The sequence below is a fragment of the Camelus dromedarius genome, chromosome 9 (genome assembly GCF_036321535.1).
Source record: "Camelus dromedarius isolate mCamDro1 chromosome 9, mCamDro1.pat, whole genome shotgun sequence".
Taxonomy (NCBI): Eukaryota; Metazoa; Chordata; class Mammalia; order Artiodactyla; family Camelidae; genus Camelus; species Camelus dromedarius.
This window is the reverse complement of record NC_087444.1, coordinates 68125176-68153080: the sequence shown is the minus strand read 5'-3', so window position 1 is coordinate 68153080 and position 27905 is coordinate 68125176. Positions and strand designations below refer to the sequence as shown.

General features: G+C 50.3%; 3 protein-coding genes and 1 long non-coding RNA gene across 6 annotated transcripts; 2 read left to right on the top strand and 2 right to left on the bottom strand.

The window, feature by feature from the left end:
- Window positions 1-143: 143 nt before the first annotated feature.
- ECH1 (enoyl-CoA hydratase 1) lies at window positions 144-8995 on the top strand. The gene is made up of 10 exons (XM_010997103.3): window positions 144-256; window positions 631-838; window positions 967-1055; window positions 6810-6934; window positions 7020-7068; window positions 7217-7281; window positions 7884-7954; window positions 8046-8117; window positions 8378-8528; window positions 8712-8995. The coding sequence occupies exons 1-10, from the start codon at window positions 205-207 to the stop codon at window positions 8814-8816; spliced, it is 987 nt and encodes a 328-aa protein (XP_010995405.1). The 5' UTR covers window positions 144-204; the 3' UTR covers window positions 8817-8995.
- Window positions 4306-13630, bottom strand: LOC135322055 (uncharacterized). 3 transcript variants are annotated; one of them, XR_010382357.1, is made up of 3 exons: window positions 13571-13630; window positions 9418-9484; window positions 4306-4360 (listed from the first exon to the last, which is right to left on the bottom strand). It is a non-coding gene; the product is annotated as an uncharacterized LOC135322055 (long non-coding RNA). The 3 variants fall into 3 exon arrangements; XR_010382359.1 differs by lacking the exon at window positions 13571-13630 and adding an exon at window positions 11097-11150; XR_010382358.1 differs by lacking the exon at window positions 4306-4360 and adding an exon at window positions 4913-4983.
- On the top strand, window positions 9133-17474 carry LGALS4 (galectin 4). The gene is made up of 10 exons (XM_031458659.2): window positions 9133-10226; window positions 10541-10629; window positions 11986-12190; window positions 14300-14434; window positions 16054-16080; window positions 16212-16250; window positions 16407-16436; window positions 16732-16820; window positions 17006-17171; window positions 17253-17474. The coding sequence occupies exons 1-10, from the start codon at window positions 10182-10184 to the stop codon at window positions 17397-17399; spliced, it is 972 nt and encodes a 323-aa protein (XP_031314519.1). The 5' UTR covers window positions 9133-10181; the 3' UTR covers window positions 17400-17474.
- Window positions 17475-23648: 6174 nt separating this feature from the next.
- Window positions 23649-26102, bottom strand: LOC116154901 (galectin-7). The gene is made up of 4 exons (XM_031458656.2): window positions 26028-26102; window positions 25530-25618; window positions 24537-24738; window positions 23649-23838 (listed from the first exon to the last, which is right to left on the bottom strand). The coding sequence occupies exons 1-4, from the start codon at window positions 26028-26030 to the stop codon at window positions 23725-23727; spliced, it is 408 nt and encodes a 135-aa protein (XP_031314516.1). The 5' UTR covers window positions 26031-26102; the 3' UTR covers window positions 23649-23724.
- Between the last annotated feature and the right edge of the window lie 1803 nt (window positions 26103-27905).

Sequence of the window (27905 nt, the reverse complement as noted above, 5' to 3'; positions counted from 1 at the left end):
CTCGGCCAAAGGGCCCTTGTGCACTGAAGTTACTGCCACGCCCTGCGAAACAGGAAGGCAAGTTCCGGTTGCCCTTAGTAAAGATGGTGGGAATCGGGACGTCACCGCTGTAGGGCTAAAGCTTCAATGCCCTCATCTAACATGGCGGCCTTTGGTGCCCGCCCCCTTAGCTTCGTCTCTTCCGGTTACTGGTAATGACTTGCGATGGCGGCGGCGGTGGTGGCACCTCACAGATTCCGCGACCTGTTGACCCGGCGTGAGTCACCTCTTGACCTTTGGGGGTCGATGGAGCTGTCGTGCTGTCAAAGCGACCGCAGGACGGGGCAGGGTTCGACCCCTAATTAACTCGGGGTTCTATGTGCTCCCATCCAAAGTGTCTTACAGTCAGGTCGCTGACGGCTCAGTGTCCCCAATCCGCGGTCAGGCCCACGATCACAGGTCTGAAGTGGTCCTCATACTGAGGCCACTGATAAGTACACACTAATCTTAAAGTCTGTATCTCCCTAAACCGAGCCCTCTAACAGGCCTGTTACCCAGTGTAGTGTAACTGACGTGAGATGTGTACTCTGCTTTTGAAGGTGTTGTGCCTCCAATCTGGGGTCATCAAAGTCTCTTCCTTTGTCTCCCCAGGATTGACAGGCCTTAACAGCCTGGGTCTCAGCCCTAGCCTTCATCTCATGGGCTCCTCTGCACAAGATGAGGCCTCCAGAGCAGCTCTCAATGAAGCCCCAGACCACAGCTATGAGTCCCTTCGGGTGACTGCTCCCCAGAAACACATTCTGCATGTGCAATTAAACCGGCCAGAGAAGAGAAATGCCATGAACAAGGCTTTCTGGAGGTCTGGCCTGCAGATCCTGGAGGCCTGTGTGCCAGAGGAGGCAGGGGTTGAGGGATTGGGCAGGGTTGGACCTGAGGGCAGAAGATTCCCACCCCAGACACAGCCCTTGCCCCCTTTCCCCTCCATAGGGAGATGGTGGTTTGTTTCAACAAGATTGTGGACGACGATGACTGTCGGGCCGTGGTGATCTCTGGCGCAGGAAAAATGTTCACTGCAGGTACCAGATGCTCTCCACACCTGTTACCGGATGGAGGGACCCCTAAATTAGGAAGCCCACCAAAGTGTGGGTTCTTGCCGCTGGCTGTGGAAGAATTTGCACAGCAGAGGCAGAGGGACGAAGTGAACAGCTGCTTTATTGCTCAGAAGGGGAAATGGAAGGAAGGTGCTCTAGCAGGGAGAAGGTAAAAAAAAAGCACTTGAGCAAAGAAGGGAGGGGCGCTCGAGCGAGGAGCGAGGAGCAGGGAGCTGTCAGCCAAGATGGGCAGTAGACACACCTCCAGCCTGGGTAGGGGTCACGTGGATTTTTATGGGAGGCTTCTGCCATCATGTCCTTCTTTCAGGTGTGGTGGAGCCACTCAGTCCTTGTTTGAGTTTTTCAGTCCTTGTATGGGCTTTTTCAATTGTTGTCATGGCAATCGTCAACTGTTATGGCACTGGTGGGTGTGTCATTTAGCATTCTAATATATTACAATGAGTGTATTTAATGAGGCTCAAGGTTCCACTGGAAGTCAGATCCTCCACCATCTTGGACTGGGTGGGTTCTAACCAGTTCTTGTTTCTTCTCTGTAGCTGCCTCCTGAGACTTAGATAAGAGTAATTGGTTTCTCTTTTAGGGAGGGGCAGGGGTATGATCCTGTGGGGCTATAGCCTTGGTAACAAAAGGAAAGTTGCTTTTAATCAGAATGCATGCAATCTAGTGGACCCAGTCTTCCCCTCTCCAAAAACCATCTCCAAAGGTTCTGTTCAGCCATGAAACTTTTAAAGGGAAATGAAGGAATAATCTTAGTTAATCGTTGAGATAGGTGGTCAGAATCATTGACAGCCCCCATTGCTTGCAGGCTTGTCCTAATCAACTGCTTCAGCCTGCTCTTCTGACTCAGGGAGGCCTGAGAGACTTCAGCTTTTCTATAAACAAGAGTGAGGGCGGGCACAGGGTCCTACTCCCCTTCACAGGCACCTCTGCCAGTCTCCCCTGCTCCTGGGATTAGAGCAATGCTTCGTAATTAGGATTTTAAGCAGCTTCTAACTTGCACTTTAATCATTTTCAAATACAGAAATTAATCCAGCAGAACATGACAGGATGATGGGCTCTGAATTCTAGGTTTTCATCCTGAATGTATGTCCTTGTCCAAGGCCCTTAACTGCTCAGAGTCTGTTTTTTGTTTTTTGGGGTTTTTTGGTGTGTTAGTCAGGTGTGTCATAATAATCATGCTTTCATACAGTTCATTCAACACACGTGAACTGATTTCCAGTTACATCTGTGTTAGATCTTTTCATTGTCCCGCAGTTCTGTTCTTCAGACTGGATACTTTCCATTGACTAGATTCATTGTCATCTTTATCCTGCTGTTAAGCCCATCCAGTGATTTTTTAAAATTTCAGATACCGGCACACCTTGAAGATATTGTGGGTTCAGTTCCAGAACACCGCAGTAAAGCAATTATCACAATAAAGCAAGTCCCATGAATTTTTTTTGTTTCCCATTGCATATAAAAGTTATGTTTACACGACGCTGTAGTCTATTAAGTGTGAAATAGCATTATGTCAAAGAAAATACATACCTTAATTTAAAAATACTTTATTGCTAAAAAAATGTTAACCGTCTGACAATACAGAATGGCCACAAACCTTCCATTTGTAAAACAACAAAACAAAAACCTGCAGTGTCTGCGAAGCACAATAAAATGAGGTGTGCCTGTATTGTAGTTTTCAGTTCTCAAATTTCTGTTTGGCTCTTTTTTATATTTTCCATTTCTCTGCTGAAGTTTTATATCTTTTAATCATTTTTCTTTGTGCCATTAGAGTAGGGTTTTTTAAATTTATTTTATTTTATTTATTTGGGGGGGGTAATTAGGTTTACTTATTTATTTTTAGAGGAGGTACTGGGGATTGAACCCAGGACCTTGTGCATGTTAAGCATGTGCTCTACCACTTGAGCTACACCTTCCCCCAACTAGTATAGTTATAATGGCTGCTTTAAAATCTTTGTCTCAATTCCAGCATCTGGGTCACTTTGGGGTCAATCTCTGTTTATCATCTTTTCTCTTTAGATAAAAATGGGTCTCATTTTCCTGTTTCCTTGTTTTTGGAGCAACTTTGGACTGTATCCTGGTTATTGGGATATGAGAGGAAGATGTGGAAACTCTGGATCCCATTATGTAATTCCAGAGTGTTGCATTTTCTGTTTTAGCAGTTGGAATCAGTTTTGAAATCTTTTGCTGGGCTGCTTGGATGGTTAATGGGTCAGTGAGAGATTTGGGCAGAGTTCATACACAGAATTTGGATTCCCATCTCTGGCTCTCTGCTTTCTGGAATTTTCCACTCTTACTTTCCAGCAGCTGAAATCCCCCTAGGGAGTCTGTCCTCTGATTTTTCAAGCACTTCTTCAGCCTGCCCTTGGGCTAACAGGTAACTCAAGTGGTGCTGGTCCCTTCCAGAATCTGCCAGGTGCCTTCAGTTCATTGGATCTTGTCCAATCAGAGCACATAGTTGTCATCCATAGCAGAGTCCCTACAGAAGTAAAAGGTCACATACACTGATTTCTGCATAGGGCCCAGCCAGTGCGGGGGACCCAGGGGTGACTGAGAAAGCCCCTCCACTCAGTGGGGAGGACAGTAAACAATATGCTTCTTTCTGTTAACATCTTCCCATGTCCCTTGTGTTCTTTCTATGACTCTCTCTCTCCTTCATTCCTTTCTTCATTCCTTCCACACTCAGTGAGGTCACTCCAGTGCCAGCCCCCTCCCGGGGTGCCACGGACCCAGAGACAGGAAGCAGCCCCTGTTTCTGACCCCTCGCCCTCAGGAAGTGCAAATGAGGGTTCCTGGGTAGCTGTGCCAAGCCTGGGGCCCTCTTTCAGCTTCCAGCTGATTGTGACTGTCTCATCCCATTTTTGACCGGAAGGCCAGAAAGAAAAGTCTCCATTTAATTAGTAGTGTCAATGATAGAATGAAACTACTAATTAAAAAAAAAAGAACTAGCCCACACTTACCAACATTTGCGAGGGTCTGAGCACCTCACACATATTAATTAATTCTCACCACAACCCTGGGAGACAAGTTCAGTCATCATCCCCATTGGCTAGGTGAGGAAACAGACCCAGAGAGAGGAAGAAACTTACCCAGTTCTCACAGCTGGGATGTTTGAACTCGGGCTGCCCGGCTGCAGAATCCTCGCTCTTCACTGCTGAGTTACTCTGACCCAGGTGTCTGGCAGCTGGTGCAAGGGGTGCCTGGCCCGAGTAGCCAGCCACCTCCCACCTCTTCCACCTGCGCATGCCTTCACCTTTCTGTGGGTTCCTCATCTGAAGAAAATGGGGGTGCTGTCAGCACCCACCTCATCAGGTAGCCATGAGGATTAAACAAGTTAATACGCACAGAACATTAGTTCGGGTGAAACTTTTATTAATGGAGCTGTTATTTTTTATGATTATGAAGAACTTAATTGCGATTATGAATGACATCTAAAACCTTCAGAGGTTCACAGGGTACTAAGGGGACTTCTCTGGAATGAGTTCTGACTCTGGAAGGGGACACCCTGTACCATGGGCTGGGGCTTTCCATTCAAAGGGGTTGCAGACACCAATGTCTGCGGATCCAGGTAGGGCGGATAAACCAGAAAAGCCAGTGGGAGGAAGTGTCGCAAGTTGCCAAGCTGGGCTTGTTCTGGGAGTAAGCAGGGCTCCCAATGAGTCATCCAAGCTGCTCAGACCTGGTGTGGAAGCCAGCAGATGCCCACAGGCTGACGCAGGAGGTTCTGGTCTCTGCTAAGATGGAGTATATAATACTAGTAGCTGTTGTGATGCCATCACCTGCCAGGCACTGCTCACAGCACCTCTGGGCTCTGTGTCCTTGAATCTTTGCAGCCCCATCAGCTCTCGGGAGGGTTTTTCAGAGCAGAAGCCCAAGATCCAGAAGATGGAGTGACCTGGCCAAGATCACACAAGGAAGTTCCGTCTTATACATATTTAACTTGCACAAATTCAGCTCTACCCTGAGTCAACACTCCTCCAGTCTCATTCATTTAAACAAACTGTGGAGGAAACAAAGCCTCAGAGAGTCAGGGGTGTGGCCAAACAGAGGAATCATTTTTCAGGTTTGATTTTTCAGCGTTGAAATGAGAATGATTAACCTCAGGAGGAAGAAAATTCTGCTCAGAACCATTCCGTAGCTCCATCTCACTCAAAGTCAGAGCCAAAGTCCGCCTCTTGGCCCACAAGGCCCCACAAGTCCCCACAAGGGTCTGCCTCTGTCACCTCTCTAAACTTGGCTCTTCCTCCTTCCCTCCCCATCCCCCTGCTCACTCTCCTCTGGCGCCTCCTCCTTGGTCCTCACACAGACCAGGGGCGTTCCTACAGCAGGGACTTTGAGCTGGCTGTTCCTGACATTTAGAACCCTCATGCCAGATACTCCCTACAGCTCCCTCCCTCTCATCCTTCAGATCTTTACTCAAATGTCACTTTTTCAGTGAGAGGGTCCCTGACCCCCCAGTTAATATGGCAACAGCCTTCTACTGTGTACACACGTGCACACACACAAACACACACACGCACTCCATTCCACCTCCCTCTAACTTTCTTTCAGTACTTAGCACCACCTGACAGAATGTAATTTCTTATTTATTTGTTTCCCCCACAGAAGGGCAGCTCCACGGGCACAGGGATTGTCATCTGTATTGTTCGCTTATTGAGCGCCTACTGTGTACTAGGCCCTGTTAGGCACTGGGGATACAGTGATGGGCAAAAAGGTAAAAACTGCTACCCCCCCCCATGGAGCTCACATCCCAGAAAGGCACTAAATGAGATAAGCTCACAATTATGTGATAACAAGGGGGCTGTGGAGGAGATAAGGCAGAGGAAGGAGCTGGAGGGTGATGGGCTGCTATTTAGCCAGGGTGGCCAGAGCTGGCGGCGACCATTGGACTGTGGCCTGAACAGTGTGATGGAGTCCATCACTGGGGAAGGACTGTTCTAGGCAGAGGGAGCAGTAGGCACTAAAGGCCCTGGGAAGCGAATGTGTTGTGTTGTTGGAACAGCTGTTGGAGGCCTGTGTGCCTGTTGGAAATCGTGCTCCTGCAGGGCTGGTAAGGTCTTGGCAAAAGAAAACCTTGTACTTTTTTCTAAGTAAGAGGGATGGGAGGGAAGAGGAGAGGGCCCTGAGGCTGCGTGTGGGGAACAGACTGAGGGCAGAGGACAGAGTGGGGAGACTGGAAGAGATGGTGCTAGCCAGACTAGGGGTCATGGAGAATGATTAGTGGAGGAAAGGTCAGATTTGGGATTGTCTTGAAGCGGGAGCTGCAAAAATGGCTCAATTTCTGGTCTTCCTGCCTCCGGAAACATGACCACCTTTGACACAGTTGCTCATACCAAAACCTTGACCTGCAGGCCATCTGGCATCATCAGGAAAAGCATGGCCCCAGGAGCCAGCTATGTGATTCTGGGTTTGAAATCACAGTTCCATTACTCACAAACCAGTGTGACCTTGAGCAAGTGACTTAAGCTCCCTGGGCCTCGATTTCTCCTGGGGGAAAACGGAGATAGTAACAGGACCTACCTCAGAGTCATCGTGAGGCTACAGTGAGGGATGACTCAACACCTGTTAGCTTGTTTTGACTTCACACCCCAGAAGCAATCCCTCCAGAAGTCTTGTGTGAGTTGCTTTCTCCACTGGTGGTTTGCCTGGGCTCTGACCTCTAGTTGCGGCAATAGGTGGGACCTGGGAGACTAGGTGACCCTCCTCACGTCTCCCCACCAGGGATCGATCTCGTGGACATGGCTTCAGAACTCTTTAAACCGCAAGGAACTGATGTGGCCCGCAACAGCTGGCAGCTCCGTAGCCTCATCACCAGATACCAAGAGACTTTCAGTGTCATTGAGAAGGTGACTCTAGGGGGGTTGCAGGGCATCCCTCCTGCCCGCCGCTCCTGGACCAGCCTTGACCCTGCTCCTCCTGTCCCCCCTCCAGTGCCCTAAGCCAGTGATTGCTGCCACCCACGGGGGCTGCATTGGTGGAGGTGAGTCTGCTGCCACCCATCACCCACCCAGCCAATGGCTCCCAGCCTCAGATCTGTTGCTAGTTAGACTTTGCCCCAAGGTGCACCCCCATGGCCTGGGAGAAGGGGTTGGTCCTTGTGGTTAGTGTCCCTGACCTCTACCTCCCAGGCGTGGATCTCATCACTGCCTGTGACATCCGGTACTGTGCCCAGGATGCCTTCTTCCAGGTGAAGGTGAGTCACCCTCCCAAACTCCTGCTTCCTGGGGTCCTGCTTAGAGCTGGGAAATGAGTGGCAGAGCCAGGTGGGAGCAGGGGTAGAGCAGGGAAAGAGCAAGCTAAGGGAGTTGGAGGGACCCTGGAGGGCTTCATGGAAGAGTTGGTCAGAATTGAACCTTAAATAGTAACACGTGGCTATACAGGAAGTCAAGGGTGGGCCATGCAGTCCAGGTGAAGTGAGGAGTGAGTAAAGGTCTGGGGGCAGGGATGAGGCTGAGGGTGCTGCTGGGGTCAGTGCTGGAGTACAGGCGGGAGGCAGGATGGAGCTCATGGATGGAGGGGGGTTGGAGCAGGCTTCCATCTGGAGGTAGACGTGGCTGACTTCAAATAATTGGGAGGGCAGAGGAATTGGAGGGTGGGCTCTATTCTAGACCAAAGAAACCTACATGGGCAAAAGTATGTGGATAGGAATGAAACAGGGTGTTTGGTGTGGGAAGGAGTCTCTGAGGTGGGTGTGGAGTAGGACCTCTGTAGTAAGTGTAGACTCTCTCTGGCATTAGGTTTGCATGGGGGCAATATTGGGCAGAAACCAAGCACTGACAAGATTGCTCTCCCCAGGAGGTGGACGTGGGTTTGGCAGCAGATGTAGGAACCCTGCAGCGACTGCCCAGAGTCATCGGGAACCAGAGGTGGGCGAAGGGAGCCTGGGTGAGGGGACCGCAGAGCATCTCCGGGGCCTGGGATGACTGCAGTCCCCTGACATGCCCTGCCCTCTTGCAGCCTGGTCAACGAGCTGGCCTTCACTGCCCGCAAGATGATGGCTGACGAGGCCCTGAACAGTGGGTTGGTCAGGTAAGGGCTGAGTTCCGCTCTGGATAAGAGTTCAGGGACAGCCAGACCTGAGTGAGGCTCTCTAAATCCCCATATACGTCACGCAAGATTTCAAGTGGCCTCCTCTCTCTGGGTGGGCTACAGTCTAATGCACTGCTCTGATTGGGCCATTTCACTGGAGTGTCTTCCGCTTGCTTCTGTGATTGGCCACTTCTTCATCCATGGGAGGAAGGAGAGGGCACTTCTCAGATGGCCCGATTCCTAATTCCTTTCATTTCCAGTCGGGTCTTCCCGGACAAGGAGGTCATGCTTGACGCAGCCTTCGCCCTGGCATCTGAGATTTCCAGCAGGAGCCCCGTGGCGGTGCAGGGCACCAAAATCAACCTGATCTACTCCCGCGACCATTCCGTGACAGACGGCCTCAACTTCATGGTGAGGGTCTTCATCCGACCAATCACAGCCCTTCTCTGATCCCAGAGCGACCAGTCAGGGCACAGCGGCTCTCTGTGGCCCTTGTCTTCTGATTGGTGTGCTGCTATTTCCCTCCCATTTTTCCATTGGTCTAATTAAAATCTTTCTGCATCCATTCTATTACCCGCTGCTCTCTTTATCCAGAAATCCTGGAACATGAGCATGCTGCAAACAGAGGACGTCATTAAATCTGTACAGGCCTTAGTGGAGAAGAAGGACCTGAAGACCGTCACCTTCTCCAAGCTCTGAGAGGCCTCTCGTCCCAGGTCTTCACCCAGGGTCTGACCTCGTGCCACTGTTTCCTCATTCACGGAGAGGATTAGTGAACATGGTCACCTCGCTGTTTTCTCCTCCTAGTTTATAACTTAATGATATTGATTTCCTCCCACCTTGTCTTCACCGCACTAGCAATAAATCAATGTTAAGAACCCGGTGTCCTTATTGGAGAGAGAGGAGAGGCAGAAAGGGGGTAACATGATGCACCTGGGGGCTCCAAGGACCACAGTTGTGCTGAAGATTGGGGATAGAGATTTGACTGATAGGAATAGGAGCCATGCAGGTGATGACCATTCAGAATGGCAGTGGGTAGGTCAGGGTCAATAGAAAGTCACATGGCTGCCTCTGGGCTGTAAGGCTACAGATGGTCTCCCTGCCTTCTCTAGGCTTGAGGGTGGTGTTCACTCTCCCCTATCTGGCACCTGGGATCCAGTGCTGGAGTCTGGCTACAGTTCCATTGCTACCCAATCTGGGCTAACTGCCTCATTTCTTTAAGCTTTGGGTTTTCTTACCCATGTGTAATCCCAACCTCCTGGATTTATGTTTGGAGTAAGGGCAAGAGACCAAACATTACCTTAGTGTCTTCTATATGCCAGTCCTGTTCTGGGTATTTCTTGACTGGATGATTCCTTTCAAGGACCCTGTGGGGTTGATAACTATTAATATCTTCATTTTACAGATGTGCAAATGGGTAAACTGAGGTTTAGGCACTGATTCAGTATCAAACAGCGGAGGAGTGGCAGAGGAAGGAACCCAAAACCTCTGGCCTCAGAGATCAGTGATTTAAACCACTATATATACAATATAATGCACGTGGTAGAGGCATGTAGTCGGCATGCAATAAATTTAGGTCTTTTCAGTTTCTGGGATCAAGAGCTCCCAGTTCCTCCCTGATTTCACTTTCTTCCATTGTCCATCTGTCTGAACCACTCCTTTTAGCCTTGCCCTGCCCAACCCTCCTGGCTTCACCCTCCCTCTGCTAACAAAGGTCAAGGCAGGCATTTATAGGCTCTGATAAGGCCCTGGAAGGGCCAAAGTTCGCCAGCACTTCCTCTTTGCAGAAGGGCTTAGAGGAGGGGGCTCTGAGTTGAGTCCCCCAGGCCTGGCCCAGATCATCTGGGTTCTGGCTGGTTACCAGTAAGGCTGGTAAGAGAAGGGAGACGAGATGCCCTAGAAGATGTGAGCCGGGGATGCCCAGAAGAGGGACCCCATAGATCCTGCCCTGCCAGCCACTCCCTTATCCTCAGGTATAAAAGCCACCTACCACTTGCCATCAGCCATCATTCCCCACTCCTGGAGCTCTTCTCACAGGAGGAGCCACCAGCCCAGCCTCTCGAGATGGCCTTTGTCCCTGCACCGGGCTACCAGCCCACCTACAACCCGGTGAGATACCCCAGGACCTGACTTAGCTCCACCCTGATGCCTAGGCACAATTTACCCTCACCCTGATTCTCAGAGGCGCCCACCCAACCCTTGGCATGATTTACCCAATACTGGCCCTGGGGCTTGACTTACTCCCACCCTGATGCTCAGGCTACTTAATGCCCATATCTAACTCCCCCCTCTTCATCTGCATGTTGATCCCTCACCCCTTGGCTTCCTCTCCCTTGCTTAAGGGAGTTGGGGTGGAGGGGCTTCTGGATGAGGAGTGAAGGCTGCAATGGCCTTCGAGGCCCCTCACCTGGCCCCTTCTGCAGACGCTGCCCTACCACAACCCCATCCCAGGTGGTCTCAGGGTCGGAATGTCTGTTTACATCCAAGGAATGGCTAGCCAGCACATGAAGAGGTAAGACTCTCCCCCACACCATGCTAGGCTGGGAGGGGGCTACAAACAGGGGGCTTCCAACCCTCGTGTAGGAAGCCTTCTTCCCTCCCTCCACCCTAGTTTGTCAGAGACCTGGTCTGGGCAGTCCGGGGCCTGGTGACTAGATTAGGAGTGGGGGCCCTGGGAGCTGGGAGGTGTCAGGGAGATGCACCATGATATATGACCCCAGAGGTGAGACACTGGATTGGACTGATAGGTGTGATAGCATGAATGAAGATCACAGTCTCAGAGCCAGTCCGCCTGAGTTCACAACCTAGCTCTGTCACTTACCCACTGTGTGATGGAAAGCTCACCGTGCTTTAGTTTGTCATCTGTAAAATGGGATTGTTTTGAAGATTCAGTGTGTAAAACATGTAGAGCCCTCAAGTAAGTGGTATAATAACACTTAGCTTTTATGATCTTAAAATGGTGATAATAATTGAACTGACCTCATAGGACTGTTGTTTCTTTGTCCATTGCTTTTTTGCGCACTGAGCTCTGACTCTGTGCCTAGACACGGGGGACAGAGCAGTCAACAGGACAAAGATCCCTGCCCTTGTGGAGCTGACATCCTAGTAGAGGAGACAGATTTTTAAAAAAATAAGTCAAATATATAATATGTCAGATGATGTTAAGTACTCTGGAGATTAATAAGGAGGGAAGGGAAATAGGGAGTCAGTGGGGGTGGGGGAAATGTGGCATTGTCTCTTTAAATAAGGTGGCCAGGAAAAGGTTCCTGGGAAGGGAAATTTTCAGCAAAGACCTGAAGGAGGTGAGGGAGGAAGCCTGGGGTGTATTTGAGGGAAGGGGATTCTAGGCCAAAAGAACAGTCAGTGCAAAGGCCCTGAGGCAGGTGTGTGCCTGCCCCAAGGATTTGGGGGATGCTGGTGTGAGGACAGTGCTCCGATTTGGGTTTTCACAAGGTCCCTCTGGCTGCACATGGGGAATGGCCTGCAGGAGGCTGGGGGGCGGGCAGAGAGACCTGAACTGATAAATGTCTAGTTGGGATAAACACAGGCGTCCCAGTAGTAGTTCTATCTGAAGTTGGGTGTGGGGAGGGGGTCCCTTATTGGAAAGAGAGTGAGAGAAGGGGTGGTGCTGGGAATCTGCTGCCTGGACTAAGGGGCACAACTTACCCCTCCACTCTCGAGTCAATAGTGCCAAGGTCACAGCCCCCCACCTTCCACCCCCTCACCTTCCCTCCCCACTCCCCCCAACCCCCCACCCTCCACCCTAGCAGGGACCCTGGAACAGGTTGGGACACACAGGGCTTCCCAGAGGAAGCTGGCGCTTGCGGGGGAGTGGGAGGCAGGGGAACAGCCCTTCGTGTCCCGCCAGGTTCTCTGTGAACTTCGTGGTGGGCCAGGGCCCTGGAGCGGACGTGGCCTTCCACTTCAACCCCCGCTTTGATGGCTGGGACAAGGTGGTCTTCAACACGCAGCAGGACGGCAAGTGGGGCAAGGAGGAGAGGAAAATGAGCATGCCCTTCAGCAAGGGCGCCGCCTTCGAGCTGGTGTTCATGATCTTGCCGGAGCACTACAAGGTCGGAGCCGCGAGGGCGGGGCCTCCCTCCTCCCTCTCCCCTCCCCCGCCCCATCCCTCCCGCTGCCTCCTCCTTACCCTGCCCTCCTTCCTTCCTGCCTCAATTTTTTCTTTTCTTTTCCTCCTCTCCTGCCTAGTGAAAAAAATTCTCCCATGCCTTTTTCTCATTCCCATTCCTCCACCGGGGAGAGCCTACTAATACATTTCACATATATCATCTCATTACTCCGTGTTCTTGCGAAATGCGTATTTTTGCTCTTTCTTGCCAAAAACTCCAAACACACAGGGAAGTACAGAGTTCTGGGAAGCCCTCAGCTCCTCGGCCTGTCCACCTCCCACTGCCCCTCCCGTGTTAGTTAAAAGCAAATCCCAGATATCATATCATTTCATTCACAAAATATTTCCGTTTTTAAGAACACAGTCACGATGCCAGGCTCAGACCTAAACAATGAACAGGTCTTAGCACCTTCACACACCCAGTCAGCGATCCAGGCATATCACAAATGCCATAATCTTAATTGTTTTCACAATTTGTGTGTTTGAATCAGGGTCCAGAAAAGACCCACACAGCGTAATTGATTACTATTATGGGAGGATTTGGGATGTGTTATAATTTTTTTTTTAATGTCCATCTTTTTTGGGGCGGTGGATGGGAGGTAGTTAGGTTTATTTATTTATTTTTATTTTTAAAAATTGTTCTCGCTATTTTAGGTCATTTAAATTTCCATATACTTTTTTTATTTTTGTTTTTTGTTGGGAAAGGTAATTAGATTTATTATTATTTTTTATTTTAATAAAGGTACTGGGAGTTGAACCCAAGGCCTTGTGCATGCTAAGCCCGCGCTCTACCGCTGAGCTATACCCTCCCCCAGATGTGTTAGTGGAGTGTGACCCAAGTACAGAAAGGTGCCCGCCATGCATCCACAACTTCCGGTTTTTTCACAGTGAGAATGCACTGGGTAACCAGCTCCTAGATCCAGAAACAGAACCCCTCTAGCCCCAGAAGCCCCCTCATGGCCCTCTCAGTCCCTCCAGCCCCAGGGGTGGTCTTTATCCTTATCTGTTGTTCTGGCTCTGTTTCTGTGCCTTTGTTTTTTTAGGTATGTGTGTTCTTCATGCTGTGCCTTCTGTTTTTTCCATGCACCTTGTCTGTGTTAGAGCCCCCATGTTGCGCTGTCACATTTGGTCTGGCCCTTCTGATGCCTATGGGGGACTCCCTGTGTCCGTGCTCCAAGTTCTCTCCATCCCCCACTTCCGGCTCCGCACAAATGACACTGCAGCGGAAACCCTGTGCACATTCATCTCCCCACCCCGCCCCACCCCGCCCACCAGCCCAGGTGAGGAATCTCCTGGAGGGAAATTGCAGGGTGGGAGAACCTACCTGGACATTACCTGCCCTCATATGGGTACGCGGTTTCTAACCTCATCACCAGAGGTTAACATCATGGCTTGAGCTGGGCACAGTCAGGTTCAAGTCTGGGCTTTGCCACTCCCCCTGTGTGACCTTGAACTTGTCACTCTAGGGCCCGGAACCTGCTTTCTTGAACGATAGAGACAGTGCCTTTTCTTGCCTCACGGAGCTGTTGTAGGAAGCTTGTGATCCAGTGGAGCTGGCTCCCAGCCCCATGCCCACTGCTTAGCATTATAAATAGAACCGTGCTGGCTTAAAGTAGGCTGAGATGTGATTACAAGGCAAGGCTCTACCCAGGATTTTGACACACCTTCTCCACAATCCCAGAGTGAGCCCCCATTTTACAGATGCAGAAACAAAGGCTCAGAGAAGTGAATAACTTACCTGAGGTCACACAGCCAAGATACGTCAGAACAAGACCTCAAACCCAACTCATTTGGTGCTAAAACCAGGACTCTGACTCGATTTTCTCTCAGTCTCCATCTCCAGACTAAATTCTCTCTTCTCTCCCAGTCACCAGTCTGTGAGCTGTCTTTTTACCCTCAGCTTGACCACTGACCAGGGGATTCAAGATTCCTGACTCTGAGGTTATCCCAGCTCACTCTCAAGACTTTTGACCCCAAGTCCCTGTTTCCCATTTCCTCTTTCTACCTTCCCAAGGTCATGGTTGCTGACTCTGACCTTACCTCTGCCCTCCAGGTGGTGGTGAATGGGAACCCCTTCTATGAGTATGGGCACCGGCTCCCAGTGCAGACGGTCACCCACCTGCAAGTGGATGGAGACCTGGAACTCCAATCAATCAACTTCATCGGGGGCCACCCTGCCCCATTCCAGGTGTGTGGCATTTCCCTCTCTTATTTGTTTGCTTTCTTCCTTAATTCATCCCCACAGTCATTTATTTCCTGAGCACCTGCTCTGTGCCCATCCCTTTGCTGGGTGATGCCATGAACCCAGCGGTGACCAAGACAGTCCACTGGGAAGATGGATGTGTTGCCAGATGGTATTGGCCACAGGTCATCAGTGCAGGCATGGGGGACACACAGGAGGTCTGGAGAGTCTTAAGGAAGGGCTTTCTGGAGGAGAAGTGGGTGTCTAAGCTGAGTCAAGAAATGAAGATACACAGGAACAAAAACCACAGGAGCAGCAAACATGTTCCTGAGAAGTTGCCTGACATCATTAGTCAGCTGGAAACTCACTGAAAATCACAGGGAGCCACCACTACACACCCGCCAGAAGGGCTGTAATGAAAAAGGCACATAGTATCAGTTGTTGGTGAGTCTGTGGACTGGCCAACACTCCCATACCTTGCAAGATGACGGGGCAGAGTCTATGGTTGCTGAACAGACATACACCCAATGACCATGAAACTCCACTCCCAGGTCCACAGTGAACCACTGGCCACCAAAACACATACACTGGAATACTCACAGCAGTACTGCTTAGAGAAACCCAAACTCCAGACCCCCATGTCCTTCAGCTGAGGACTCTCCCCTTCCCAGCCTGTAAGTCCCCCAGCACCTCCCCGAGGAAAGTACTCTGATGACCATCAGCCTCATTTTTTTTCTTTTTTAATGGAGGTACTGGGGATTGAACCCAGGACCTCATAGCCCCATTTTACAGATATGGGAACTGAGGCACGGAGAGCTTAAGTAACTTGCTGTGGATCATGGCATTTGTAAGCAGCAGAGGCACAAATCAAACCGCCCCTCTACTGCTCTGATAAGGAAATGTCTTATCGTAAGGCAGCCACAGGCCCACGGCAGTTCATCTTAACTTCGTGCTTCATCAGTGCATTTAAAAAAAAAAAATGACAATAAAGCTATTTTTTCCAGGGCCTTCAGACTAGCTGGCTTAAAACAGAAATCAAGGCAGAAAGGAGTTTGTTAGAGGAGGAAACAGAGGGTAAGGGTGAATAAAAGTTGTCTGGGGGCAGTAAGGTGTTCCAGGAAGAAGGAATGACTTGTGAGAAACATTGAGGCTGCGAGAGAGGAACAGAGACTGAGAAACAGAGACAAAGAGACACACTTGGACTGAGAGAGCCTCAGACAGGAACTTAGCTGCTTCCAAGTACCCCAGCTTGCCCCAGGGGTGAGCGCATAGAGTGAAGGGCCAATCCTGGTTGGAGGTGAGGTGAGCAGGGTATCGGGTGGACCTGGGAGGATGTTCTGAGCGTGCATACTTTATCGTACAGCTCCTGGGTGGAGGGGGCAGGAGAGGGGTGGAGGAAGGTCCTGGGACAGCAAGATGCAAGAAGAGAATTTACCCAGCTTGTTCTAGAGGGGTGGGTTGAGATTCACAATGCCCTGGAGATGGCTAAACACGGCGAGCTCCTCTCCATGAATGAGTTATCTGGGTGCCACCCTTTGACCCCAGAGTCAAGGGACAGGCATCGTTTACACCTCCAGGCCCTAGTTTGGGGTCCCCCTCATTGCCTCTTTCTTCTGTGTCCACAGCCACCCATGCCTAATCCGACGTACCCAGTAAGTACCTGCTGGTGTGTGATGGTCATCCCCTTGAAATGGGGGTTCAGTGGCTGAGGAGGTCCTGGGGCAGCCAGAGGACCCGCCCCCCAGCCTCCTCCACCATTCATGCCTTCTGTCCGTCCATGTAGGGTCCTGGACAGTACCACCAACAATCAAGAAGCCTGCCTGTAAGTGGGAGGTTTGGGTGGTCATTTGGTGGGAAGGGGGATGTTCAGAGAGGTCGGATCCCCAGCTGTACTAATCCAACACCTAGAGATATGCCTTAGATGTGCCCCCAAGGTTTGTCAAAAGTTATAGAATAATATCTCTTCCTTATTTCACAGACCATGGAAGGACCCCCAGCCTTCAACCCGGTATGGTATCCTTCAGGAGTTTAGGGTTCTACGGTGGCCTATTTGTGGGAAAACAGAACTGGTGGTGGGTAGGGGAGTCCTGAACCACAGGGAGCCCTGAGAAGGTAGGAAATAGAGGGCAGAGGGTGTTTGGGGTGGGATGTGGGTGGGGAGAGGGTGGAATTGGGGGGTGGGGGAGGAGGTGGGGTCAGGGATGTTTCCCAGGACAAGTGAGCTCCTCGCTCTGAAAATTTGTCCCTGCATCTTGCTTCTGGTGACCTGAGAGATGATGGGACACCATGTTCTCTTCCCACAGCCCGTGCCATTTATGGGGAGACTGCAAGGCGGGCTTACACTCCGAAGAACCATCATAGTCAAGGGCTATGTACCCCCCACAGGCAAGAGGTACAGAATCTAGATAGAGGTGTGACTCTTCAGTCCCCCTTATCCCTCAGACCTGGGGGTCTGAGCCTTCCAGCCCCCTCCTCCATTGGAGACCCCAGAGTCCAGGCACCCTTCCTTGGGGAGTGAGCTCCCCACTCCACCTCCCCCAGCCCCCAACTCTACTCCTAACTCCCTCTCTGCCCCAGCTTTGTCATCAACTTCAAGGTGGGATCTTCGGGGGACCTGGCTCTGCACATTAACCCCCGCCTGAATGAGGGCGTCGTGGTTCGGAACAGCCGCCTGAAAGGCTCATGGGGACCAGAGGAGAGGAAACTTTCCTACAACCCATTCGGTCCTGGACAGTTCTTTGATGTAAGTCTGGGGTCTCTTTCCCTGCTTCCCTCCAAAGCCTCTGTCCTAGCTCTGGCCTCATGCCCACCCCTCTCTCTGCAGCTGTCTATTCGCTGTGGCATGGATCGCTTCAAGGTTTACGCCAATGGCCAGCACCTCTTCGACTTTTCCCATCGCCTTTCTGCCTTCCAGACAGTGGACATGGTGGAGATCCAGGGTGATGTCACTTTGTCTTACGTACAGATCTGATCTATTTCTGGGGCCATAACCATTGGGAACACAGAGGAAGATCCTTTAAAGACCCTAATAAAATGTCTAACAGTGTTTTGTGGGTGTGCATGACCCCATTCACCTCCCTCACTGTTCCTTCCTTCCAGTTCAGTGATGCACTGTCCATCCATCCTCTCATCATAATAAATCCAGGGCTTTATGTGTATCAACTCACTCACTCTTCACAATGCCAGGAGGTAGGAACTATTATTATTCTGTGTAAATGAAGAGGAAGCAGGCAAGAAAAATAAAGTATATTGCCCAAGGTCACAGAGCCCATAAATGGCAGAACCAGGATTCAAATCGAGGTGGTCTGGCTCCCAAGGCTACACTCTCAGCCACTATATTGCCTGTTCCATCCATCCATGCATCCATCCAACTAAAAGTCTGTACATCTATTCATTAAACATCAAACCCTCTAGTCACTCACCAATCCATCTGTCCAACCATCTTTTCATCCAAACACTTGTTCATCCACCCATCCCATCCATTCATCTCTCCATCCATTTATCTCTTCATCCACCAATCTTTCCAAACATTCATCCAGGCATATGTTCATCCATCTGTCTAAATATCCATTCCACTCAGCAGTCCATCTAGCTCTTCATTTATCCAGCTGTTTGTCCATCTATTCATCATACAACCCTTCACCCATTCATCTGACCATCCATCCATTCAAATACCTAACCATTTATTTACTTACTAGTCCATATTTCTATCCATTCAGCCACCCTTACATCCAACTTTTATTAATCCATTCATTACTTCATTCCTCCATTTTTCCATGCAATTCTCTGCCTTCCAGCACATCTATCCCTCCATTTTGTCCTCAATATGTCCATTCAGAGTGACTATTTAAAAACCAGCTTTCAAAATATACAGTTCTGAAAAATCAACAGAAGAATTTAAATAGTACACAAAAACTGTCTAACACAAAAGCAGGTAGCGAAGGAGTAACAGAGAGGAAAAACAAATAGCAAAATGGCAGCCATAAAACCAGCTCTATCCATCACTGCATCAAATGTGAATGCAATAAACATTCTGATCAAAAGTCAGAGATTGTAATCAGTCCTCAAAGTGGCCTCCCATGGTATTCACAACCTCATGTGAACCCCTCCCGAATTGTACCACAATTGATCAGTGTGACTAGGAGAATATGGCAAAGTGATGGTATGTCACTTCTCAGACTGGGTTTATTAGAGACAGCTTCTGTCTCGGCTTCCTCTCTTGGTTTCTCACTGTTGGATCACTCTGCTGGGAGGAGTCAGTAACTTTTTTTCCTTCTTTTTCTGTTTTTTTTGCTTTGTTTTTTTGTTTGTTTTTATTGAAGTGTAGTTAGTTTACAGTGTTGTGTCAATTTCTGGTGTACAGCATAATATTTCAGTCATACATATACATACATATATTCCTTTCCATATACTTTTTCATTATAGGTTACTGCAAGATATTGAATATAGTTCCCTGTGCTATACATTGGAAACTTGTTGTTTAGCTATTTCATATATAGTAGTATATGCAAATCTTGAACTCCCAATTTATTCCTCTCCCTACTCCTTTCCCTACCTGGTAACCAAGAGTTTGTTTTCCATGTCTGCAAGTCTGTTTCTGTTTTGTAAATAAGTTCATTTGTGTCTTTTTTTTTTAGATTCCACATATAAATTATATGGTATTCTTTCTCTTTCTTGCTTACTTCACTTAGAATGACAATCTCCAGGTCCATCTATGTTGCTGCAAATGGCATTTTCTTTTTTATGGCTGAGTAGTATTCCATTGTGTGTGTGTGTGTGTGTGTGTGTGTGTGTGTGTGTGTGTACACACACACATATATATAACAACTTAGTAAGTTCTTTAACAGTCCTATGTAAGTGTCCATGTGACAAGAAACTGAAAAGTCCTGCCAACAACCATGGATGAGAGTCTTTTTTTTTTTTTCGCTTGGTTTTTTTTGGGTGGGGGAGGTAATTAGGTTTATTTATTTAGTTAGTTATTTTAATGGAGGTCCTGGGGATTGAACCCAGGACCTTGTGCATGCTAAGCATGTACTCTAACCATTGAACTATTTACTCCCCCCACTTGAAAGTAGCTCCTCCAATCCCAGTCAAGCTTTTAGAACAGGGGTTGCAAACTTTTTCTATAATGGCCACAGAGCAAATATGTTAGGATCATCATGGGTGATCCAGTCTCTGCCACAACTACTGCACGACACTGACAATGCACAAAAGTAGCCATGGGGTGACTCAGAAATGAAAAAGCATGGCTGTGTCCCAAGAAAACCTTATTTATGGACACTGACATTTGAATTCCATATAATTTTCAGTGTTATGAAATTATTCTTCTTTTCATTTTTTTCAGCTATTTTAAAATGCAAAAATCATTCTTAGATTGTGAGCCTTACTAAAACAGGCAGTGGGTGGGTTTGGGCCAGAGCCATCGTTTGCCAAAACTTCTTTGAGATGACTGCACCTCCACTGATGGTTTGATTGTAACTTCATGAAAACTCAGAGCCACAACCACCTAGTTAAGCCACTCCTGGATTCCTAACTTCAGAAACTGTAAAAGATAATGAATATATGTTATTTTATGATGTTATGGGATAATTTGTTATAATACAATAGATAATAATACATTGTCAGACTGCTTAAGAAAACAAGATCTAAGTATATGCTGTCTCAAAAAGATATACTTTAGATCTAAGACTCAATTAAGTTGAAAGTACATAGTAGAGACTCAGGAAATGTTAGCTATTTATATGGAAATGTACATGATATATATTCCAGTTTTCTAATATTTGGAAAATATTACCAGTATATTTCCAAATATTTATATTCCAATTCCTCCCAAAATGTATAGTGTATCTACTGAGTTAATGTGACACGTGTGGCCGTGGTCAGTCACTCTCTTGTTCATATGTGCGTCTGTTCTGTTCACTTTGTTGGGAGCCTGTTGTGTCCCAGACACTGTACAGGGCACAGGGGTTAGGAGGGACAGAAGCCCCTCAGCTCGGTTAAAGTAGCCCAGCTTTTGGCACCAAAGATCAGGTTAGCAAAGAATCTTTAACGCTTCGACTCAAATAAAGGCTTTGCAAACAGAGGGAAAAAAGAAAAAGAAAAAAAAGTATAGGGTATATAAACTATTATAGAAAAAAGTCTAGAAGGAAAAACATTAATATGCTTATAGTGATTATATCTGGATTGTGAAATTGTGGGTGGTTTTAAATTTGTTATTCAAAATTTGGGAATAAGCATGCATACATTTTATAATCAGAATGGAGATTATTATAAAGTTTAAAGTTACTGGCTGACCCAGGTTCAAGGACACATACTAAGGTGTTGTGCTGGGGAACAAGCCGCTGGAAAACAAGCTGCTGGAAAATGAACAGCTGGAAAACAAGCCACACCTAAATTTCCATGAGCTTAAAATATTATATTCACACTTGCTTGCTTAAAACGCACATGCTTGCTTTGTTTTAATGTTTTACGCAGTAGATGACCTATAGCACGTATTATGCTAAAGAAAATTTGTGGTGAGCGATCCTGAGACTGACCATAAGGGCACGAAGGAGGGTAGATATTTCCTTAGGGTGAAACAATGGTAGGTCTTGGAAGCCAGATCATCCATTAACAGAACTTTGTTCTGGCATGAAAGCATGCGGTTAAGCCCAGGGGAAATACTTGCTATCTTGAGATGTCCCAGAGGCAATAACAGGATAAATTTAGAAATTTTGCATACCCCGAGGAGGGTGATTGTTCCTGGAAGGGATAGGCCTGGAATTAATCAGTTAACCAGCAAGCAGAATTTAGTGCTTATCACATGGAATATCTAAAGCCTCACCTCTTTGATCGCATTTTTTTCTGAGGTGTATACCCCTAATAAATATGTTGACCAGGCTTTTGGCACTCTGGATCCATGAGATCTTGAGTCCCCTGGTCCCATCTTCGCTCTTTACTTTGTCTCTTTGTTTCTTAAGTCTTGCGACGCTCGTCCTCAGACACGGCCCCGAGCTGCACTGGATGCAGCAGCGTTGTTTGGCTGTAGTGGATGATGTGACAGCAGTAGACATCCAGGAGGGCTCGTGATTGTCACTGTGTTCCCCCTTGCAAGGGAGCCCTGGGCAGCCAGCAAAGTGAGTGAAGTTGAACACAAATGTATATTGCTAAGTGACAAAAACAAGGTGAGTAGATGAAGGATGCTCATTTCGATGCAAAGAGGGAAAAAACTGCCAATGCATGTGTTTAGAAGTGCATAGAGTTTTGGAAAGATACACAAGAAATCAAGACATGGTTAACAGCTGTTTACTCTCATAATGGAGGACTTTCATATATATTTTTATATACTTCTAACTTTTTAAATTTTGAAATAATAAACACAGAAAGTTGTAAGAACAGTACTTTTCCCCTCTACCCTCACTTGAGAATAAGTTGCCAACATGCGTCCTGATCACCTTCAAATACTTTATTGTGTATTTTCTACAAACACAACACTCTCTTGCACATCTGCTGTAAGGCAACGGTGAAAATCAGGAAATTTACATGCATAGTTAACTGCCATCTAATCCGAGGACCCCAACCACGTTTACCAGTTCTGTCAATAACCAGTAAATATACTTTCCACTGCATACTGTGAAATTTGTACTGTAGGTATATCTTTAAATTTAAAAAAAAAAATAGGGGGAAGGGTCTATCTCAAGTGGTAGAGCACATGCTTAGCATGCAGGAGGTCCCGGTTCAATCCCCAGTACCTCCACCAAAGATAGATAAATGAATAAACCTAATTACCTCCCCCTCATAAGATATATAATACACACACACACACACACACACACACACACACACACACACACACACACACACACACACACACACACACACACACACACACACACACACACACACACACACACACACACACACACACACTTGAACAAGCAAATAAAATTAAAAACAATGAGCCCTGGGGGACAAGGAGAATTCAGAGGCCCTTCCCTAGGACGCGGAACTCTTCATTCAAATGCCCAGCCAGAGAGAAACTGTCAAAAGCTAGGCGTGGGGTGGGTTGGCTTCAGCTAAAGAGTCTCACGGGGCAGAAAAATGGGACGGAAAAACTCAAGCCTTGGGGAAGGCGTGATCTCCCTAACCCGCTGTTTCAGGTCCAGCAATAGCTTGCTGAGCCTCTGTTTCTAAACCGCAACGACTGCAGCGGCCCATGGAAAGAAGGGTGTTTGCCCGAGGTTTGGGCTGGAACCGTGCGGTACATCCGTCCAGGTGTGCGGCTCTGGACTTTTCGATACCTGGGACTCAAACCAATATGCGCCGCTGGCACGTAGCTACCCGCCTGGCTCCATCTACAGCCTAGAACCACGGCTGCTGCGGTGGTCCTTGCCGAGGGTGCCCAGGAGAGGGCGCTCGCGTGCTCCCGCGCCCCCTATACACCCACTTTCAAGAGCGACCCAGCGACCCCTCTGTACCAGAAAATCCCCCCTGACGGTCAGGGGTGACTGGGCGTCTGTTTGTATCCTCGCTCCCCCTTCCCCCTGGGACCCATCCTCCTGGGGCCCTTCCCGTAGGGCCGGGGTCTCTGGGCCATTGAGTAAACAAAGGAGGAAGTAAGGCCGAACCACGCTCTTAACGGAGCGGCGACCCAGGAGCTCTGCCCTTCGCGTCCCCTCTGCCGGGCGACTGCCACTGCAGTACGCGTCTGCCCCTAGGCGCGAACTGGCGGGACCTGTCCCGACTTGGAGATTGATGGGAGGCAGACGACTCCCGGATCGGCTTCCCAGGCCTTCCCTGCGCGAGCAGTGTGCAGGCGTCGGATGCGCAGGGAGCAGGAGATAGGCGACAAGAGGGCAGAGGTGGCACAGGGTGCCTGAGATTCAAACACCATCTCCGCGAGGCTGGGGTCTCCAAGGGACCTGTTTGGATCGATTGGAAGTCCCTTTACACTTGCGGAGGGGGCGCCAAGGGAGGACTTGGGCCCCTCCAAACTGCCACAGGTCACCCCACCCCATTACAACCTGGCTGCTTTGCCGAATGCTGCAGGAAGGCAAGCCAAAGCCCCATCCCTACCAGATCGCGACCCTCCTGTGGCCTCCCGAGACAGAAATGCCCAGAGAGATCCACGCCCGGATCCCGCCCCGCTGCGGAATCGCTGCGTGACTCTTAGTCAGTGTCTTAACTGCTTTGAACCTACTTTCCTCATCCATATGAAGGAGCCACAGACACACACGAGGCGCACAGATGAGCGGCTAAGACTTTATTTGCCATCCAAGACCCCTGCGCCCCATCCCCACCCGCGCTCCTGGAAGGGCTCAGAAGATCTTCACCAGCTCTAGCTGCAGGTCCCCGCCCACCTCCAACGCGCGCACGCGCGCCGGCGGGATGCGGTAGCGGAAGTGGTGGTATTCCGAGTCCCCGACCACAGCCTGCACAGGAGAGGGGACATGGCTTGTGGTTCCCGAGGCCACTGCCAGGTTATTCCCAACTTGGACTCACGCTGCGTGACCTGGGCACCCACGGACCCCTTCGGTCCCCAGGCCCCATTGGGCAAATACTGTTCATCCTAACCCCTTGCCGTGAGGATTAAATGAGCTCATTGTTGACACGTGAGTGCTTTTTAAGCGTTGGAGGTGGATGTTGTTACCCCGATCCCTGCATTCACCACCTGACTCCTGATGCGCAGATTGAAAGTGAAGAATAGCCTGTGTGATGCAGGGTCTGCAGCGACCATTTCCTGCTGAAACTTGTTTCTCGGTCCTGTCTCCCAACCCATCCATGCTCCTGCCCCTGAGCCTCGACCACAGACTCAAGCAGACAGGCGATAGGGTCGGGGATGAAAGTCTGGGCCACGTCTCACTCCCCTCCTCCCTGACGCCCTCCCCCGACACCTACCCTTTGGTCACTTGGCTCTTGCTCTCTCGCCTTGCCACGGCCACACACCTGCCCTCAGACACTAGTGCGCCTGCGCCAGAGATTAGTGCGCTTGCGCCAGGGGAGGTGAGGGCCTGGGGACGCCCTGCCCAGCCTTGGCCACGCCTTTGCTCACCTCACCCCAAGGGCCTTCCTGGCCTTCCCAAGGGAAGAGACCTGGGTGCTGGCGCCCACCCCTGTGGCAGAGACGCACCTTGAAGCCCTCTTCGGTGGCGATGAGGAGCACATCGAAGGGCTGCCCACGCTGGAAGGGAATGCCCGAGCCCCGCTCCTCTTGGCCCCAGGCGCCGCGCTCCAGGGTGTTGAAGACCACGGTGGACTCGTCCAGCCGAGGATTGAAATGCAGGGCGGCCTCACCGCCCGGCTCCTCACTGCACAGCAGGTTTACATAGAACCTGGTAGGTGATGGGGGAAGAGGACGCCTTGGAAAGAGGTTCTGGACCAACACACCAGGACTTACCTTTTTCCAGAGCACGAACAAATTTACAGGGACCTGGATTGTCACACACACCAGTGAAGGACGGGTTGTAGACTGGAAGCCGGGGAGCCCAGATTCCAGGCCATCCAAAAACCGAGTGGGGGCCTGCACACACATCTGCTAGGCGAGGGTGACTAAGCTGTGGCCTGGGTCCCCCTCATTTCCAGAGTCTGGAGTTGCCAAGGAATCAAGCTCCTGAAGACCAGGGTGCTCCCGATTCCCAAGGCATCCCCAGTTCCCAGAGGGCTAGGACCCATACCAGGGACCCCAGTATGCCCAGGCAGCCTAGACTCCCAGAAATCCTGAAGATCCCGACCCAGGAAGTCATACGATTGATTGGTTAGGCTGCCATTTACCCAGCCTCTGGCCTGCCTAGCATGTGCTAGAGGCCAGGGATCTCAGGGCACCTCCAATTCACAGGACAATTCCAGAATTCCTGAGAACTCAGACTGAAACTCACAGGACTCTAGGTAGGAACCGTGGATTCCTCTGGGACCCGCAATTTCTTAGAATAACGTCGACTCCAGGCACACAGTCGTGGGACAAATAAGTGAGGACATCAAATTCCAGGTCAGAAGTAACTCAGGGATTCCAAGACCCACGTGGGCAAAGTTAGCCTGGGGCCCTGGGCTCTGGGCTGGAAGAAGTGGGATCAGCTGAGCCTGGAGACCTCCCCCCACCCTCCCACACCGAGGCCGGGGCTCTCACCTGCCAGCCTTGTCCGGGACAACGCCACGAATTCTCAACACGGTACCGACTCGGATGCCCTCGGGCAGAGAGGTCTTGTGGGGCACGTTCTGCAGCAGCAGGGGTGTGGGGGCCGAGGTGAATCAGGGAGGCAGAGGAGAGACACAGATGGGTCAGCTCCAGGGGGAGAGTGACCAGGACCCAGACCAGCAGAATCCGAGAGAAGAAAGAGACGAAGGAATGAGAGGCAAGGAAGGGAAAGAGTTGGAGAGAGGAACACAAAATCAACAGAAAAATGTCCAAAGAGCTAGAAAGCAAAAGGAAACTTGCCAAGGGGGAGATGGGAGCATGGGGACGGGTTGGGACAACCCAGAAACCACAGCCCAGAACTTCATAGCGCAGCCTAGCACCCACTTTCTCCACTGAAACAGCCCGGTCCCCCCTCCCCTGGTCTGGGCAGCCTTGGGTCCAACCCCCACAAATGTCCCGGGCCCCTGAAGCACTCACGAAGCTCCCTACCATGGCTAGGACAGCGGGACGGGACGGGTGGCGGCGGTGCCGGGGATGGCTGCTGGGGCCTTAAGTAAAAGCAGGGCGCGGCTGGCCCTGTTGACTCACCCTCACCGCTTTCCACACACACCGCCCACACCTGGCACCGACCCTGGCCCTGGGGCCATGCTGGCCCCCCGCGCCCTCTGTCTAGGGCCTCTGACACTCCGGCAGTCCCTGAGGATTCCCAGGTGTACTGCCCTCCTCGTTTGAGCTAATAATGGTAGGAACAATTCATAATAATAATAATGTCAACAACGTAGAGGCTCATGGAGCCCCCATCCTACCAGCCCTTCCTTCCTGCTGCCCGGTGGCGAGAAGACTCTCAGGCCCATCTCATCGTGGAAAACTTGAGTCCCGCGAGGCTAAGCTGTGGGCTGGAACTCGGGACCCCTCTCTCTCCCAGGTTAGCACCTGCTGCCCAGGGCTAAGGATATGTCTCCACCAAAATTCCAGTTTATGCTTCTGAAATATAATATCCATGGCAACAACGGTAATAATAGAAAAGGGAGCGCAGAGGGGCAGGCTATTTTGTTGATGGTCAAGGCTGTGTGCCTGGTGCCTGGTGCAGTGCCCGGCCCACGGCAAGTGCTCAGTAAATATGGGTGAAGGAGGGAATCCAAAACGACAACAGCTGCCCTTTACCAGCCTCTGGCCTGCCCGGCGTGTGCAAGAGACCAGTGATCTCAGACAGCCATTGAGGGAGAGGCATCGATCACCCTTATTTGACAGGTAAGGAAACTGAGGCTCAGAAAGGAGAAGCAATTTGTCCCCCAGAACACATCTGTGCAATACCATGGGGACCGTGGCTCTGGCTTCTTCATCTCTGGAAGTTCCTGTCTGCTTTTTTCTGTTTCTGTAAATGCCTTAGGCTGTCTCTCTGTCTCCTCCATCTCTGACTCTCTGTCCCATGAGTTCCTGCCTATTTCTCTCCTTTATGTCTCTGTCTCTCCTTCCACCTCCCAGAACCTCCTTCCTATGTCTCACCTGGTGTTCAGGACAAGGGGGTGGAGTGGAGGGGTGTCCTAGGACCCACCCCCACCCAGACCAAGGAAGAGGGAAAAGTGGGACCCCTGCCAGGCCCATTTGCAGTCACCATAGCCCAAGACTCCAGAAGAGGCATCCAGGTGTGAAGGGTGGGGCCCGAGGGGGAATGCTGAGAGGGGGTTCTGGAAGGCAGGGAACAGGGGAGGTGGGGGAGCTGGGCAGAGACCCAGCCTACAGCCCACCTCTCCCTCTCCTGCTCCCCACCCCACTGGGGCCGCACCCGCAGAGGGAGAAGAGGCCAGGGGCAGGGCCAGGAATGGAAACTTTGGGTGGAGACAACCAGACTCAGACCTGATCCACCTCCCACAGCCTCTCAGGCTTCCCAGACTCCCTCCAGCCCCCTCACCGCACAGTTGGTGCAGTTGGGGGAGGAAGCGCCTCAGAGAGGGAGGCTGGGCAGCTGCATTTGGGTGGGGGCCGCGGGCGCCCCCATTTTGCAGAGGAGAAAACAGGCTGAGAGAGGGCCAGCCTCTCAGCCAAGGCCTCCCAGCAAGGAAGGGACCAGGACCCGGGCTGGAGCCCCCTCTGTGTGCCAAGGGCACCTCCTGGGGATTTTAAGTAGAGGGGACAGCGGGGTTTGAGGTCCTAACTCCAACAACTCGGGTGGAGAGTTTCCCGGAGCAGGGGGCTCCGGTACTCTGATCAGGAAGTGTCCCTTCGCCAGCCTCATTCCGCGTGTCCCTGCTGCGCCCGGGAGCCCATCTCTTCCCTGATCTCCTCATTGTGCCTGGATAGTTCTTCACATGCTGCCAACCTGCAAGTCCAAAGTTGACTTTCGGGTCTGGCGAAATGATTGCATCA